Source organism: Terrapene carolina, unplaced genomic scaffold (genome assembly GCF_002925995.2).
Source record: "Terrapene carolina triunguis isolate 2854851 unplaced genomic scaffold, T_m_triunguis-2.0 Scaffold67, whole genome shotgun sequence".
Lineage (NCBI taxonomy): Eukaryota > Metazoa > Chordata > Testudines > Emydidae > Terrapene > Terrapene triunguis.
This window is the reverse complement of record NW_020664418.1, coordinates 11,791,849-11,806,262: the sequence shown is the minus strand read 5'-3', so window position 1 is coordinate 11,806,262 and position 14,414 is coordinate 11,791,849. Positions and strand designations below refer to the sequence as shown.

Here is a 14,414-nt window from a genome sequence, read left to right as displayed (position 1 = left end):
GCGGGAGCGAAGCCTGCCACTTGGAGGGCCTGGCCCTGTGCTGCTGCCACAGGCAGCAGGATCTGCACCCTGACTTCCCTGTGTGCTGTGTTTGGGGGTGCTCCATGGAAGGTGCCCTGACCCCATAGGTGCTGGAACTAGGGGTGCAGGGGGTGCGGGTGCACCCCCTGGCTTGAAGTGGTTTCCATCAGCTACAGGGTTTACAGTTTGGTTCAACAGCTCTCAACACCCCCACCATACACATTGTTCGAGCACCATTGCCTGCTGAAGGGCCCCCCTGACCCGGGCTGGCCGGAACACGTGGCGGGATCCTCCGGGCCAGGGGCACGCAGCTGGGCGGTGAGTCACCCCCGACAGCCCTGCTCCCGGCCTTAGACGTGGCCCGGGCAGGGGCGGGGTTGGGCGCCCCCCGCCGCCGCCGTGCGTAAGGCGAGGGCTGTGGCTGCTCCTGGCCAGTCTCCGCCCCGCGGTGGGAGGCTTTAAATGGAGCAGCCCGGGAAGCCAGAGGCGGCCAGCCCGGAGCACGAGTCGCCGCCGCTCTCCCCAGGCACCTGCGCTTCCCCCGGCCCGAGGCGAAGCATCCGCAGCGTCCCGCGGAGCCCGGCGGGGAGCCATGGGCGCGCTGCCCGCCAGCCGGCTCCTGGGCTGCCTGCTGCTCTTCTCCTTCCTCTCGGCAGCCCCCGCGGGCCGGGCGGACTTCGCCGAGCCGCGGGGCAGAGCGGCCAGGATCAAAGTCAACCCCCGCGGCAGCCTCTGGGCCACAGGTACCGTCCACTGCCCCGCCCGGGCGCCGCTCTCCGCCTGCCCCGGCGCCTCCGGCGGAGCGCCCCTGGGAAGCCGCCCGCGGCTTGGGCGATCGAAGGGGCTTTCCCGGATCCCGGCCGGGTCGGGGGGAGCAGCCCCAGGGTTCCCGGGACAGGCGGTCCCGCTCCCCTCCCGGCTGCAGGCCAGTCAACGGGCGAAGCCCCCCCAGTCTGAGCCCCGGGGGAGAGGGGGAGCCGGGCCGCGGGAGAGCGCAGGGGGGGAGGGTGTCAGCGGACCCCCAGAGCCAGCTGGCTGGGGCGGGGAGAGCTTGTCGGCGGAGAACCCCCAGCTGCTGTGGACTGACGGGCAATGAGGAGAGAGCCTTGGGCGGGGGCAGGTGAGGAGCCCAGCCCCAGCGAGGGAACCCCAGCTGGGCAGGACAGGGGACTAGAGCTGCCCAGAGGCAGGGCTGGGTGGGAAAAGCGGCTGAAAGCTGCGGCGAGGCGGGCCGGTCTGTGGTACAGGGCTCAATTCCTGTCTCTGGAGAGCGCACCTGGGCAAAGCATCTTGTCATGGGGCAGGTAGGCTGAGGTGGGGCTTACCCAACATACCAGACTCTCCAGAGCGCAGCTGGCAGCAGCGGTGCGAGGGACTTGGCTGTGGGGGCTGGGAGTTGGAACCCCTCCGAGGCAGATTCTAGCAGCAGGTGAGCAAACCTCTTAGCTACAGGGTTAAATTCACACCGAATCTATGCCTGCCCTTCAGCTGAGTGATGGGGTGCACTTTGCTTTGGATGTGCTGGTGGGGTCCTAGCTGAGGTTAATTCACTGTGGTGCCTTCCCAGCAAAGGAACACATACTTCTGGGCCAAAGGCGCTCTAGCCTGGAGAACTCAAAGGGTAAATGGGCCAAGGGCTACCCAGGCCCATGAGGTTCTACCAAACTACTCACAGTGGCCCATTGGGGAACCCTGGTGCCAGGGAGGGCTGCCAGGAATTGGCGCAGGCACATCTACCTGCAGTAATGTCTGAGTTCCTCCGATGCCAAAAATTGACAGAGACAGAAAAAAACTAAAGCAGGAGAACAGGAGAGTGGGTGAGGAAGTGGGGGAAGAAAGGAGCATGAGGCAGGGCTTAGCCAGGGGACATTGTGTCTACTGCAATAGATACACATTTTAAACACTCTCAGCTCCTCAGAACAGATGCACATTTTAAAAGCACAGGGTTAGCCCTCCCCTGAAATCAGCTACCCCATTACAATCCCCTCTCCCAAAAAGAGATCCAAAAATAAGACACCAAGCCATTAGAAGTCTATTTTGTGTAGGTCAGAAGTCGCCTCTCCTTTGCATCCTTTTTTGTGTGATGTAGGGGTGGTGGAGAAGGGGGAAAGGCATGAGTGAGAGAAGGCTCCTGAGTTCTCTGAAGCTGGGCTGGAGAGCAAGAGGAGGGCACAAGTCAGGGGGAGAAGCAAGCAGATGGCATCTATCAGTCATCATACAATCCCCATACCCTTCCATTGCCCAGCACGGGCTGCCCCAAAACACTGTGTTGGCAGCTCCAGAGCACTGGTGCACATTGCATTATCACGCAAGTAGTGCTGGAAATGCTTGCTGGTCACGGTCTCTGGAGAAATAACAACTGTGCTATTAAGAATCTTAATTCAGATACATGAGCAGATTGTGGAGCTCGACTGGTCTCTGAGGGTTTGTCTACACTGCAAAAAGAGGTGTGAACTTTGGGTCTCCGGGTGGCAGCTTGGGCTCTCAAGCCCACCTGATCCCCTGGGTCCAAGCTTGGGGGCTAGCATGAGCAGCTGCCAGAGCCACCATGTCCACACTGCTGTTTTTAGCACACTAGCTGCAGCCCCGCTAGCAGGAGTCTGTCTGCTTGGGCTGGGAGACTCACTTCCAGCTGCAATGTAAATACTCTTGGATTTTCACTTGTGCTGCTAACCCAAATTAAAGGCCAAGTTTGTGTCTTCCCTGCTGTTTTAACCCGAGTTACCAATGCACTTCTTTTGCAGTATAGACACACCCTAAATGGGATAGACCACTGCCACAGAACTCCACCAACACACCTGCCCCCAGCTGAGTGATAACACATTCAACCAATGAAATGTCAGAAACATAGTCCCAGAGGATGAGGGTGGGAATATAGATAGATGATCAGCAGAACAACTGTCCTTGATTAACCAATGATTCTGGTGCCTGGACAATATTACCTAGCTACTGTTAGCTGATTGTCCCTTTTGTGGGTGCATGGCAAGGTGGATTGTTCCAAATCCCTGTAGCAGAGAGATGGCACCCACAGTCCCAGACACAGGCAGCAAATTCCTTGGGCAGATTCTGCCTTGTGGTGAGTAGTAGTGTGCTGTGGAGGCACCAGGGTCTACACTGAGCCAAATACTGGGAGATTAGACACGATTTCAGAACTTCAGACGCAATCAGATATTCGGGAGACAAGGTGTGGGAGGTAATATCTTTTATTGGACCATTTACATACAATTGGACTAATTGCATGTAATAAAATATTGGTATGATAAGATGCAAAGCAGAGAGTCTGTCCATTATTTTAAGACAAAGCGGAGAAAAAGACGGAATACCTTCCAGATTTGCACTATTCTGAGATAGAGGAAACCAAATCTATTTCTCAGCTACTCATCTGTGTGTTCAAAATCTAGTATGGCACCTTCAGTACCACTGTGAAACTTGTCTGAATAGTGCTCTCTAAAGGGGAGCGAGCAAGCAAAAAGGTGGGTGTGTGGGAGAAAGCTGCTGTGAAGCTTCCTGCAGACGAGAAGCCAAGAATGGGGGTGGAGGGGAGAGCTGAGGGGTCACAATCTGCTTGGCTAGGACAGAACCCAGGGAGCCCCTGGAGAATCAGCTCAAGTAGGAGTGAGAGTTTCCCTCCAGTAACCGCCTCAGTGTGGCTTGCTGTGGAGCGAACCCCCAGATGATGTCCCTATCTCAGAATGGCAATGCCGGCTCCATCCCAGGGTGATGCTCATCCTAGTTAAGGACACAGCTGCTGTAACCCTGGGCACTGTGTGCCACAGAGCCTGCTAGTTGGGGGTGGATTGGTAGCACAAGATAATCCACTAGCCAGGCAGCAATGAATCCAGAATGTGTCGTCGTCTCTGCGCTGCTGCTGCTCTGCCAGAGGGCTCCTTCCCCAGCTGGCAGAGGGAGAGGGTCAGATCGCTCAATGCCCAGAGCAGAGGCTTCCAGAAAAGGGGCAAATTCCTTTACAAACCCAGACCCAAGTGTGGACTGATCCTTCAATCTGTCCCCTGGGGCGGCTGCTTCCCCTCAGCTGGACTCTTGCCAAGGGAGGTGTGAAGGGCCTTTCTGCTGCCCCTTTTCCTCCTTGCCCACCTGAAGCCTGGGAGGGGAGGGGGAGCCAGAAAGGCTCCATGCAGCCTGCAGGAGCCCTCCCCAAACGAGAACTGGAGTGCTTTGCCCTGCTAGTGCCCCCTACCCAGGTTTTCAAGCCCCTGAGAGGTCTCTCAGCACCTTTGTCTCCCTGTTATCGACCAGGCCCTGATGCCCCAGTAGTTCAGGGAAGCCCAGCAAACAACCATATGTCGTGTAATCAGAATCTGCTGCCGGAAGCCCCCATGGCGTTAACCACTGACACAGCATGTGCTGGCTATTCAAGCTCCCGTTTGTGGGGCCTTGTAATAACAGGTGCAGAATGAAGAGGCCTCGGTCTGAGCACCAATGATCTCCCCATACCCCTGCGCTGTTTGTGCCCTGAAGGATGAGGGGTTTATGAAATGCTTGTTATCCACTAGGGTGATGAATCTGCTAAGCAGGAACAACCCTTCCCATCAAGCTATGACCAACCCCCAGGGCAGACGTGTGGGTCTGGTCTGGGCAGAACCTGTGGGGAAGCAGCAGAGACAGGACAGGGAGCCAGTGCAGAGGAGCCCCAATGAGACACTCCACTGACTTATCCCCGTCTGGAAACCTGCAAACTCCTACTCGCTTCTGTTCTGCCCAATTGAAGCTAGGGGTTCTTTAGGGATTCTTGGTGAAGGACTGAGTTGAATGACCCGGGACAAGGAGAACTGGATACAACTTGATTTTATTATAGGATGGTAAGTATAACAATTATTAATGTCACTGGCCAAAACCAGGGGCGGGGGTTAGGCTATATTAACAGCTTCCAGCAGAGGCTGGGCTGGAGAGGCACCGGGCCGAGAGGCCCTAGCCCTTTGGTGACTCATAGATCCCAAGGGCAGAAGGGACCGTTATGATCGTGTCGCCTGACCTCCTGCACAGCACAGGCCAGAGACCTGCCCCACAATAATCCCTGGAGCAGATCTCAGAAAAACACCCAGTCTTGAACCAAAAATGGCCAGTGATGGAGAATCCATCATGACCCTTGGCAAAGGGCCCAAATAGGAACATTAAGCTTCAATTGCAACAGTTTTAGCCACTGTATTGAGGCAATTTGCAACCTTTCCTTCCGTGCTGGCCCTAGTACAATAGCCTTTCACTTAGCCATGCATCCTTGTGGTCATTGGGACCCACCGGGGCTAGTGCTGATACAGCTGAATGTTTTGAAGCATCTTCAGCGCTTGGCTCCAAGTTGTGGTATACCTGGCACGCCATACCTGGTACCTTAGGGGTGTGTTGTGCCACAGCACAGAGTGGCTGAAACAGTTACACTGGTGGGACCAGGAATGTTCTCAGAGATGTCTCCCCAGGATGTTACTTGTGTATATTGTGTTCCTGGTAGATTTAAGGGGACACGCACACAGGTAAACACAGTGGGACACAGCCTGGTTAAGCTGCATCATCTTGCTAGCTGCTAATAAGCTCGCTAGCTTGTATCTCCAGTACTGGGCTACCTTGGCTCATAGTGTAATGAGCCCACAGGCTCCTTATTGGCACTGTTAACCTCCAGGGTACTACCCAACCCTGAGAGGGCTCCATACACCTCCAGAACAGGCATGGGAAACGCTCTGGAGGGAGCTAGAGGCTGCACACAGCAGCAGCCTCGGAGGTGGCTGTAGAGAGAAGGCTGGGCAGCTTAAGAGCTGGGTCTGAAGGGCTGAGAGCCAGGCTGGGAAGCAGCCTGTCACTGGCAGAGGGGCCAGTGGTAGCCATGGTGGTGGATCCCAGGGAAAGCTTGCAAGTGGGGGTCCATGTGGATGAGTCTGAATGGGACTACAGGTGCTGGCTGGGGAGTCTGTAGGCCAGTGCATGGCTGCCTCTGGGAGAGGTCTGGAGCAGGTACCCTGGCACAAGATCTGACCTTCATTTCCCTGTGCTGAGCTGCCCCGGGGCTGGGCTGGGATTTGTTGTGGGTTGTGTTTATCATCTGTAGTTTGCAACTTACAGGCATTGTACCAGGGTCATTGCAGGGTTTATTTCTGGCTTCCCGAGTTCAGGCCCCTTTGTTACTCATTGGGCTCCGAGGGTACATCTCCACTGCAAGTGCTACAGCAGCACAGCCGCAGCACTGCAGCTATGCCACTGGAGTGCTGACCGTTCCTACAGTGACCGTTAATCCATCCCCTCAGAAGCTGGGTGGAGGGAAGAATTCTTGTTGGCCATGTTGCAGAGGGTGTGACTTTTTCCATAGCCCTGAGCGGTGCAGCAAGGCCAACCTAAGTTTTAGGTGTAGACCAGGTCTGTGAGTGTTTATGGGAACTCATTGAGGGCTAGATCCTGAAGGGTCTGCTGCTTGGAGAGCCTGAGTCCAAGCATGTGCTACAGAACACCTGGGGGACTGGTGTCCCACTGCTCTCCTAGTCGCACTGGGTCCCGTTACAGTTCAGGGTGAGCCTGACTGGGAAAATGAGCTATGATTTTGCAGGTGCACTGTCCATGCAACTTATAGCCCTTAAATGTCTAACTACTGACTGTGCATGCAAATCAGGTAGTTAGCACTGATCCCTATAAAACAGGGGTGGGCAAACTACAGCCCATGGGCCGCATCTGGCCTGCCAGCCATTTTAATCTGGCCCTCGAGTTCCTGCTGGGGAGTGGGATCTGGGGCTTGCCCCACTCCAGTCAGGGAGCTGGATTGGGGGCTGCTCTGCACGGCTCCTGGAAGCAATGGCATGTCCTCCCCTCCGGCTTCTACACATAGGGGCAACCAGGGGCTCCACTTCACATGCTGTCCCCACCCCAAGCGCTGCCCCTGCAGCTCCCATTGGCCGGGAACCACGGTCAATGGGAGCTGCAGGGGTGGTGCGCAGCAGGGCTGCCTGGCCATGCCACCACGTAGGAGCCGGAGAGGGGACATGTCGCTGCTTCCGGGAGCTGCTTGAGGTAAGCGCTGCCTGGAGCCTGCACCCCTGAACCAGCCCCAACCCTCTGCCCCAGCCCTGATCCCCCTCTGAACCCCTCAGTCCCAGCCTGGAGCACCCTCTTACACTCCAGAGCCTGCACCCCCAGCTGGAGTCCTCACCCCACACCCACTGTCCCAGCCCAGAGCCCCGTCCCGCACCCTGAACTCCTCATTTCTGGCACCCCCAGCCAGTGGCCTCACCCCCCTCCGCGCCCCTACCCCCAATTTTGTGAGCATTCATGGCCCGCCATACAATTTTTATACCCAGATGTGGCCCTTGGGCAAAAAGTTTGCCCATCCCTGCTATAAAAGGTGCCCAGCATTATCTGCAGAGCTGAGTGTGAAACTGGTGTCAGCGCTGAAGACTTCTACAAATGCCTATGCTACATCCCAGCTGATTTACCGGCCCCCTAATGCTGCTGTCTTTTTGTTGGAGCCTGCATGAAGTGCCTGCTTGGCTGCCTTCCTCTGAACGGCTAAGCTAACTCATAGGTTGTTAGTTGGATGGTTATTAAAGGTGAGCTACCAAGATGTTTTTAGGGCTCTGGGAATTACCACCTTGGCTCAGACAGGGGTCCCTCTAGCCTGGTCTCCAGTCTCTGATGGGACCAGCAGCAGCTGCTTCCATGGAAGGCACAAGAACCATGCAGCAGGTAGTGATGGATCTCTGGCCCCTAGGGAAAGCTCCCTTCAAACCCTTGATAGTTACTGGTCTTGAAAGCAAAACTATTCAAATAATAATAATAGGTATATCTCCATATATTATTATCTCATAGAACTGGAAGGGACCTCGAAAGGTCATCGAGTCCAGCCCCCTGCCTTCACTAGCAGGACCAAGTACTGATTTTTGCCCCAGATCCCTAAGTGGCCCCCTCAAGGATTGAAGTCAGAACCCTGGGTTTAACAGGCCAATGCTCAAACCACTGAGCTATCCCTCCCCCCAGTTATTTCTGCTACTTACTGTGATAACTCTGGATAGTCGTGTCACCCAGAGTAGTGTTTCTAGGATTTCAAGAGGAACAAAAAATGTGGCCATTGTCACGTTCTCTTTTGCTAGTTCCCCCTCTGTTCTGCCTTCTTCAGCTAGAGGTGGGTTTGTGCTACAGTATCTTGCTTCTGAAAAATTCCGTTGCAATATAGCAGTGGCTGCTGCAGCTAATTTCAAAGGCTGCTTGGCATTAGGGAGCTGTCTGACTTTTGCATCCAGTCCCTCTGCCAGAGCTTGAAATCCCCCCCAGCCCCCGAAACCATCTTACCCATTCCCTGTTCAATACATGTGCCCAATGTCATTTCAGGTCACTTCATGGGGAAGAAGAGCATTGCGGCCTCCCCGCTTCTGGAGTCTCCGGGAGATGCTGCAGCAAACTCCATCCCAATGGCCTTCAGCCCGACTCTCCGAGCTGTCTTGCAGGACATGAAAGAGCTGCTTACCAGAGAACTCCTGAAAATCCTCTTGCAAGAGAGACTAATAGATGAGAACCAAGGAAAATCTGAGCTTCAAAACCAGGTGACTACTGAGCAATGTGGTGGTGAGAGAGAGACCTCTGAGTGAGAGGCTGCAGGAGAGTACAGCAGGGAGCAGCATAGGGCCAAATCGTCCCCTCCCCCAGGGCAGCCAGAGGAGGGGCCAAGAAGCCCCCCAAGGCCAGGCTGCAGTAGTTTCCCTCCTATCTGGGCTAAGGAGCCCACATAGGAGGCTAACCCCAGAGATCCAGAGGGAAGGAAACACCTGTTTCCCAAGGGAGGTTGACCCTGCCACCTCCATTGGAGCCAGGCTGTCCTGGGCAGAGACCCCCTGAAGCTTTGGAGGGGCTCAGTGGAGTAAACGCTGAAGCAGCGTTAACTCTGGCTTGGCAATGCTAATACCAGAAGCTGGGCTCCTGCTCCAATCCCTTGCGCCTCTGCCACCAAACCCCTGCAGGGCACTGACCCTGCGGCGTGCCAATGGAATAGCTAGGATAAAGGCTGGAGCTGGACCTTCTCCCCCCTCCACAGCCCAAGGGCAGATGCCCAGGAGCTCTGTCCCCTCTGCTCATGGAGCAGTGGGGATGGTCTGAGCCATAGCTCTTACAAGGGAAAAGCCTGTAGTCACTTAGCCCTTACTAGCGCAGGGTTGATCCTTTCAGTATCCTCTAGAGTGATAGCACAGAGGCATCCCACACACAGGGGCGTGGCAAGGGCCCTCCAACATCTCTGGTGCTGGGAATCCTGCATGCAGGCCGGCGAACTCCTACCCTAGAAATACTGAAAGTAGGTAAACTGGGGGGGAGGGAGCAGGGGGATTCAGCGAGGAGTGACAAAATCAGGGCAGTAGGAAGGCATGATAATAGATGGCTCAGAATCACCTGCCTGCTCCATCGCATTGTGCTGCTCCAGTGACTTAAAACGCTGGTACACCCGGTTTAGCTGGCTGGTGAGAAACAGCGGAGCACAGCAGGGAATGCAGCCCATGTTACGGAGGCACTGGTCACACTCAACAGCTTCTGGCAAAGCTGCGTTGCGCACTTCAAGCAGGGATTCATGCACTTAGTCACATACAAAGGACGCAGCTTGTTGTCCCCCCCAGCTAGTAGTCGCTCTTTGGACACCGTGAATGCCCTGCAGTGACGCTGCATGAATGAAAACACCTGAATTTGGTTTTAAACACCAGTTTGATCTAATCTGGGCCCACAGCCGCTGATGCACCTCAATCATGGTGGCATGGCTACTGCCTGGCATCGCTCCAGGGCAGAGCTTCCGCGGTTTGCTGCCCTTCCTGTGCATCTCCCACTGCAGCCTCTTGGAATTCTGGGAAGTTTTCCCTGCATGCCAGCTGTCTGGGGGCTGTAATGCTGGCCTGGTTTTGGGGTGGCTTGTGGCCGTACACACACAGGCTGGGTGTTCCATTAGCAGTGACTATCATGCCAGGCGGGCGGAGCTGTAGGAGAGAGAGCTGGCCTCTCTGCGTGCTCCATACAGTTCCACACCGAGTGGCTTGTGTTTGTGGCAACTGTCTGGCCAACCCCGGGGGGACAGAATTTGCTGTGAAGGGCTGGGGCAGAGGGATAGGAGGGGGACTGAGGAGCTACTGAGATTCAGCCGGGTGGGGAGGGGAAGCCGGCTCCAGGCTGGGAATGGGCGGCTTGGTAGTTCCTTGATGGTTAGTGACCAGTGCTCCCCCCCGCCCCCACACCTCCTCAGCAGCTGGCACACATGCTCCAGCCCCTCTCCTGGGCCGGGTGTCTCTGCTAGGACCTTCAGTGGCTGGAAGGTGGGATGGGGCTAAGCTGGCTGCTGGTAAGTCACATGAGTGGCTGTCTCTTCCAGGTAGCTGGGGGCATGCCCTGAGTCTCCCCCCTCGTGTACCAGCCCCGGCCCCCTTGGCCACTATGGCCAGCCAAGTGAAGGAAGATGGGGAGAAGCGAGCTGGTTTTAGTTGCTCCCTAGGGGCGGGCCTGATCCCAAGCGCTGCAGCTGCTGCTCTAGCTGCTCCTCCAGGTCCTACTCTTGCCTCCAGGAGATCTTTTGGGACAGAAAACATTGGGGGTGGAAACACGTGTCAGCCCCCCTCAGTATTTCCAGTGTGGGGGCACTAGCCCCCTGGTTCTGCTGCCCCTGCCCAGCTCCCAGTCCTGAGCTGTCACCCCCAATGGGTGCTTTCTGAAATCTGCCCTTTTTTCTCTGGGTCCATCACTGCACTACAGTGGGTGAAAATAACCCAAACAATTATTTAAAAGGGACAAAAATTCTGTTAGGCCAAAGTGATACTAGTCAGGCCAGCCAATGATTGACTGGACTCGGGAATGCCGTGCAGGCACACAGCCTGGCCGATTAAAAACAGTAAAAAGACTTACCCAGTTTTATTCTCTCAGAATTAGGTTACAGTCTCATTGCAGGAAGCAAAGGGAATCCTATGGTCATTCTAAGGCAAATTATCTACACTGGAGCTCTGTGTATGTGGCACAACCAAATGCATTCAGAGACTAATCAACCCCATTTAGGTAGCATCTGCTCATTGCTCTTGATGAGGAGCTGGAAGACAAACAAAGTCTGGTCTCTTTACAGAAGAGTGGTGCAAACTACCAGCTGCTAATTTACTGATTCATGCTGGTAGGTCTGCTGGGTTGCTGAGTCCATCTCTCCCTGAGAAATAGTCTCACCTGAACCAATTGCTAGCCACCCTTCACAATGCGCCGGATCCTGCTAACAGTCAAACTGCCTGATTGGCCCTGCCCAAATACACAGCAATGCAGAGAGACCCAAACCCTCGTGCATGCTGCACTGGCCATCACAGGCCAGTACGGAGGGACTTCACCATCTCCTACTCTTTAGGTGTCGTATGCCCCAGGGGACAAAACTAGGGAGCAGTCCTTGCACTCCCAAGAGCACATGGACTGCAGCTGTAGCTGGCCCTTCGGTAGGGTGCACAAGGGTTGGGGGAAGGCTTCTTGTGCCTGCAAACTCCTTCTCGTCTCCCCCCCCCCCCCCCCCCCCCCCCCCCAACACTCCCAAAGGCCTTGTCTTCACTGGGAGAAAAGGGATGTTTTTAGCATGCGTCAGGTAACGTGTTAAAACCTTAGTGTAAATGGGGCACATTGTATTTTAACTCATGAGCTAGGTGGGATCAACCATGGGGGGCTCAACATAGGGTTTACCACTACCAGCTAAGGTGTGTTAAAAGCACCCCTTTTCTCCTAGCATAGACATGGCCTGCCCTAAATCAACCACCTGCTCTTCCTCCCATGCTCATTTCCTTTTGTGTAACAGATGAATGCCCTTTCACAGCACCTATCCCATTCAGCCTCACTCCCCACCCATCTGTAGAGCTACCTGTGGCAAGGGGTATCTCCACTGGGCCCCTTGCTGTGGAGCTGGAACATCGATGCATCTCATGGGGTACAGCAGAGTTTCCCCCAGGGCTCCTGGAGAGGTGAGGCTGTTCTCTTGGGAAGGAGCCAGGGGGTGGCTGGGGAAGACAGAGACATGGCTGTTGTAGAGTCCTGGGTACCACAGAAGCTGGGTACTGCTTGCAGCTGTGGATCAGTGCTAGGAGCTCTTTGAACCTGGGTGACCAGCAGGGCTTCTCCACAGCCCCTGCTCGCACTGACACACGTTCTGCTGGAGCTGTCGAGCACAGGAACCATCTCTGGCCTTGTCTGTACTAGAGAATTGAACCAGCGGTGAATGAGTTGATGGAGGGCTTTGGTGTCAGCACACACCAGGTATTGTGTGCACTGGGCACCTATCCCACGCTGCCCAGCACAGCTCTGGGGAGCAGTGCCTTCTGGGCGATTCAGAATGCCTTCTGGGATACTTTGGAATTTGCTTATGGGAATTGTGGGTGAAAAGGCCCAGCTCCCATAATCTCCTGGGGGATTGCCCTGTGTAGCTCCCATGTAGCCCTTTGGCACAGGTGCCTTTTCCTAGGCCTTTCCTGAACTTGGAGGCTGGTATGAATGCTTGAAGGAGAGGTTTCTGCTAAAGGCTTTCAAGGGCAGGCTGGGGTGTCTATGGTGAGAGGCTGGGGGATGTGCCAGCCGAGAGCCAGAGCCCAAACCAAGCAGCTCCCAGATTTCATCCTGCAGTGGTTCTGTAGCACTGTCCAGGTGGATGGCTGCATGCTGCAGGGCCCAGAGCTTGAGCATGGACTGATGGGACCAAGTTCTGGAGATGCAGGGGCAGCGGCAGCGAAACTTCAGGATGAGGGAGGAGGCTTTCTTTGTGCTCTGTGATTGCCACGTGGAGCATGAGCTGGGGGCTGCTATCGATGGGGAAAGAGTGTGGGGGTTGCAACCAGGCAGCAGAGGGTGTGGCTGTGGGTGGAGGGCGTGGGGAAGATCTGACCCATGGCAGGAGAGGATCAGCAGGCAGGGCAGAGTCCTGTGGAGCTCTGATATTAAGATCTGGGGCAGTAACAGGTGGGGAGATTGGGGGGGGGGATTTGATGAGGGGTGTGAGGTGATCAGGGCCGTGGGTAAGGAAGATGATCCCAGTGGCTGCACTTTGTCTGGACCGAAGAGACCGATCCAGATGCACACAGCAGGTGCATGTAGGAGACTGCCAGCAGGAGGGAGCTGGCTGAGCCGTGCTGACTGCTCTGTGACTAACGCAGCAATGATCCTATCTGCCTGCTGCAAGTCTGAGCATGTGCTCCAGCAAGGTGAACAAACTGTCAATGCTCAGTGGAGAGCCAGGGCCACTCACCCTGCTTACAAGGGGGAATGTTTGGCATGGAGTCAGGCTGTGCATCTGATCAAGGGTGGGCTGTCACCACCTCACCCCCTTGGTTCAGATCAATGGGTTCCAATAGGGGCAGTCGGCACAGTGTGAACAGCTGGGGCGATTAGCCCATCACTTCCTAGTTCCTGTAGCTGTTGAGCTCCTGCTTCGCTCAGTATGTCAGGTCTGGCTGTGGATTTACAGGCTTTCTGGAGGGTGTTCTCTGCAGCCTATTTTGGCCTTCCCAGTTCTTTTGCCTTCGTTTGCACAGGGGCATATTCAATGCACAATTCCTCCCAAGGGTCAGTGAGCTCTTTAACTCTTGGCCAGTCTCCGTTTAGCTCCCTGGGGTGGAGGTGCCACTCCTGTATGCTCCCTCATGGCATGGCACAGCGCTGCAGTAGATCTGCCTCAGTGCCCCTAATGGTTCTGGCTGGAGCTCAGCCTCTGGCCCAGGCCCTGCGAGCGTTCAACCCCTTCCGGGAGGGCAGAGTCCCCAAGTCAAAGTGCAAGAGACTGTGGCTCCACTGGGAGCAGCTTTCAGCCTCTTCCTTTCAGGTGAACCCCAACTGCCAGGGCTGCCTAACCCTCCACCCCATGGTGCCTGGTAACCAGTCACACGCACGCTGCTGCCAGGCCTACCCCGCCCCAAGCAGTCTTCAGTCAGCTCCTGGCCTCACCCAGGCCTCTTGCATGACCTGGGAACTGCCCATGCCCTCTCCTTCCCTGGGCTCCCTCCTCCGCTGAGCCAGCTCTCCCCTTCCCACTGCCCTCCCCAAGCCTGCCAGCGCTGGCAGGTGACATGGGGCGGGGCTGACGGAGCCTGCAGCGGCTCCATAACTGAGGGGCTCGCACGCCTCTTGCACTTCCCAGTCTAATTTCTACCCTTCGCGGCACCCTGCCTCATGCTGGCAAATAGTTACTGCCTCATCCCAGCACTTCACTTGGATGGGGCTAGGGTGACCTGATGTCCTTTAAAATTAGGACTGTCCCGCTATTCAGTTGTTTGTCCCGCATCCTGGCGTATGTATGGTCGGGATGCCATTTGTCCCGATTTTTTGGCTCGGGGCACTCCCGTCTTTTTTTATTTTTTTTTTTGCTTCGGCGGCGCTCTGGCTTTTTTTTTTTTTTTTTTTTTTTTATTTTGTTCTTGTCATCTGGTGACCCTAGA

At 55.6% G+C, this 14,414-nt stretch overlaps 1 protein-coding gene across 1 annotated transcript in view; it reads left to right on the top strand.

Annotated features, from left to right (window-relative positions):
• The first annotated feature begins 613 nt into the window (after positions 1–613).
• NMB (neuromedin B) overlaps positions 614–14,414 on the top strand; it is a 17,254-nt gene continuing 3,453 nt past the window's right edge. The window contains exons 1-2 of the mRNA XM_024210458.2: positions 614–764; positions 8,341–8,552. Coding sequence (XP_024066226.1) covers positions 614–764; positions 8,341–8,552 — 363 coding nt within the window. The remainder of the gene's footprint in view (positions 765–8,340; positions 8,553–14,414) is intronic.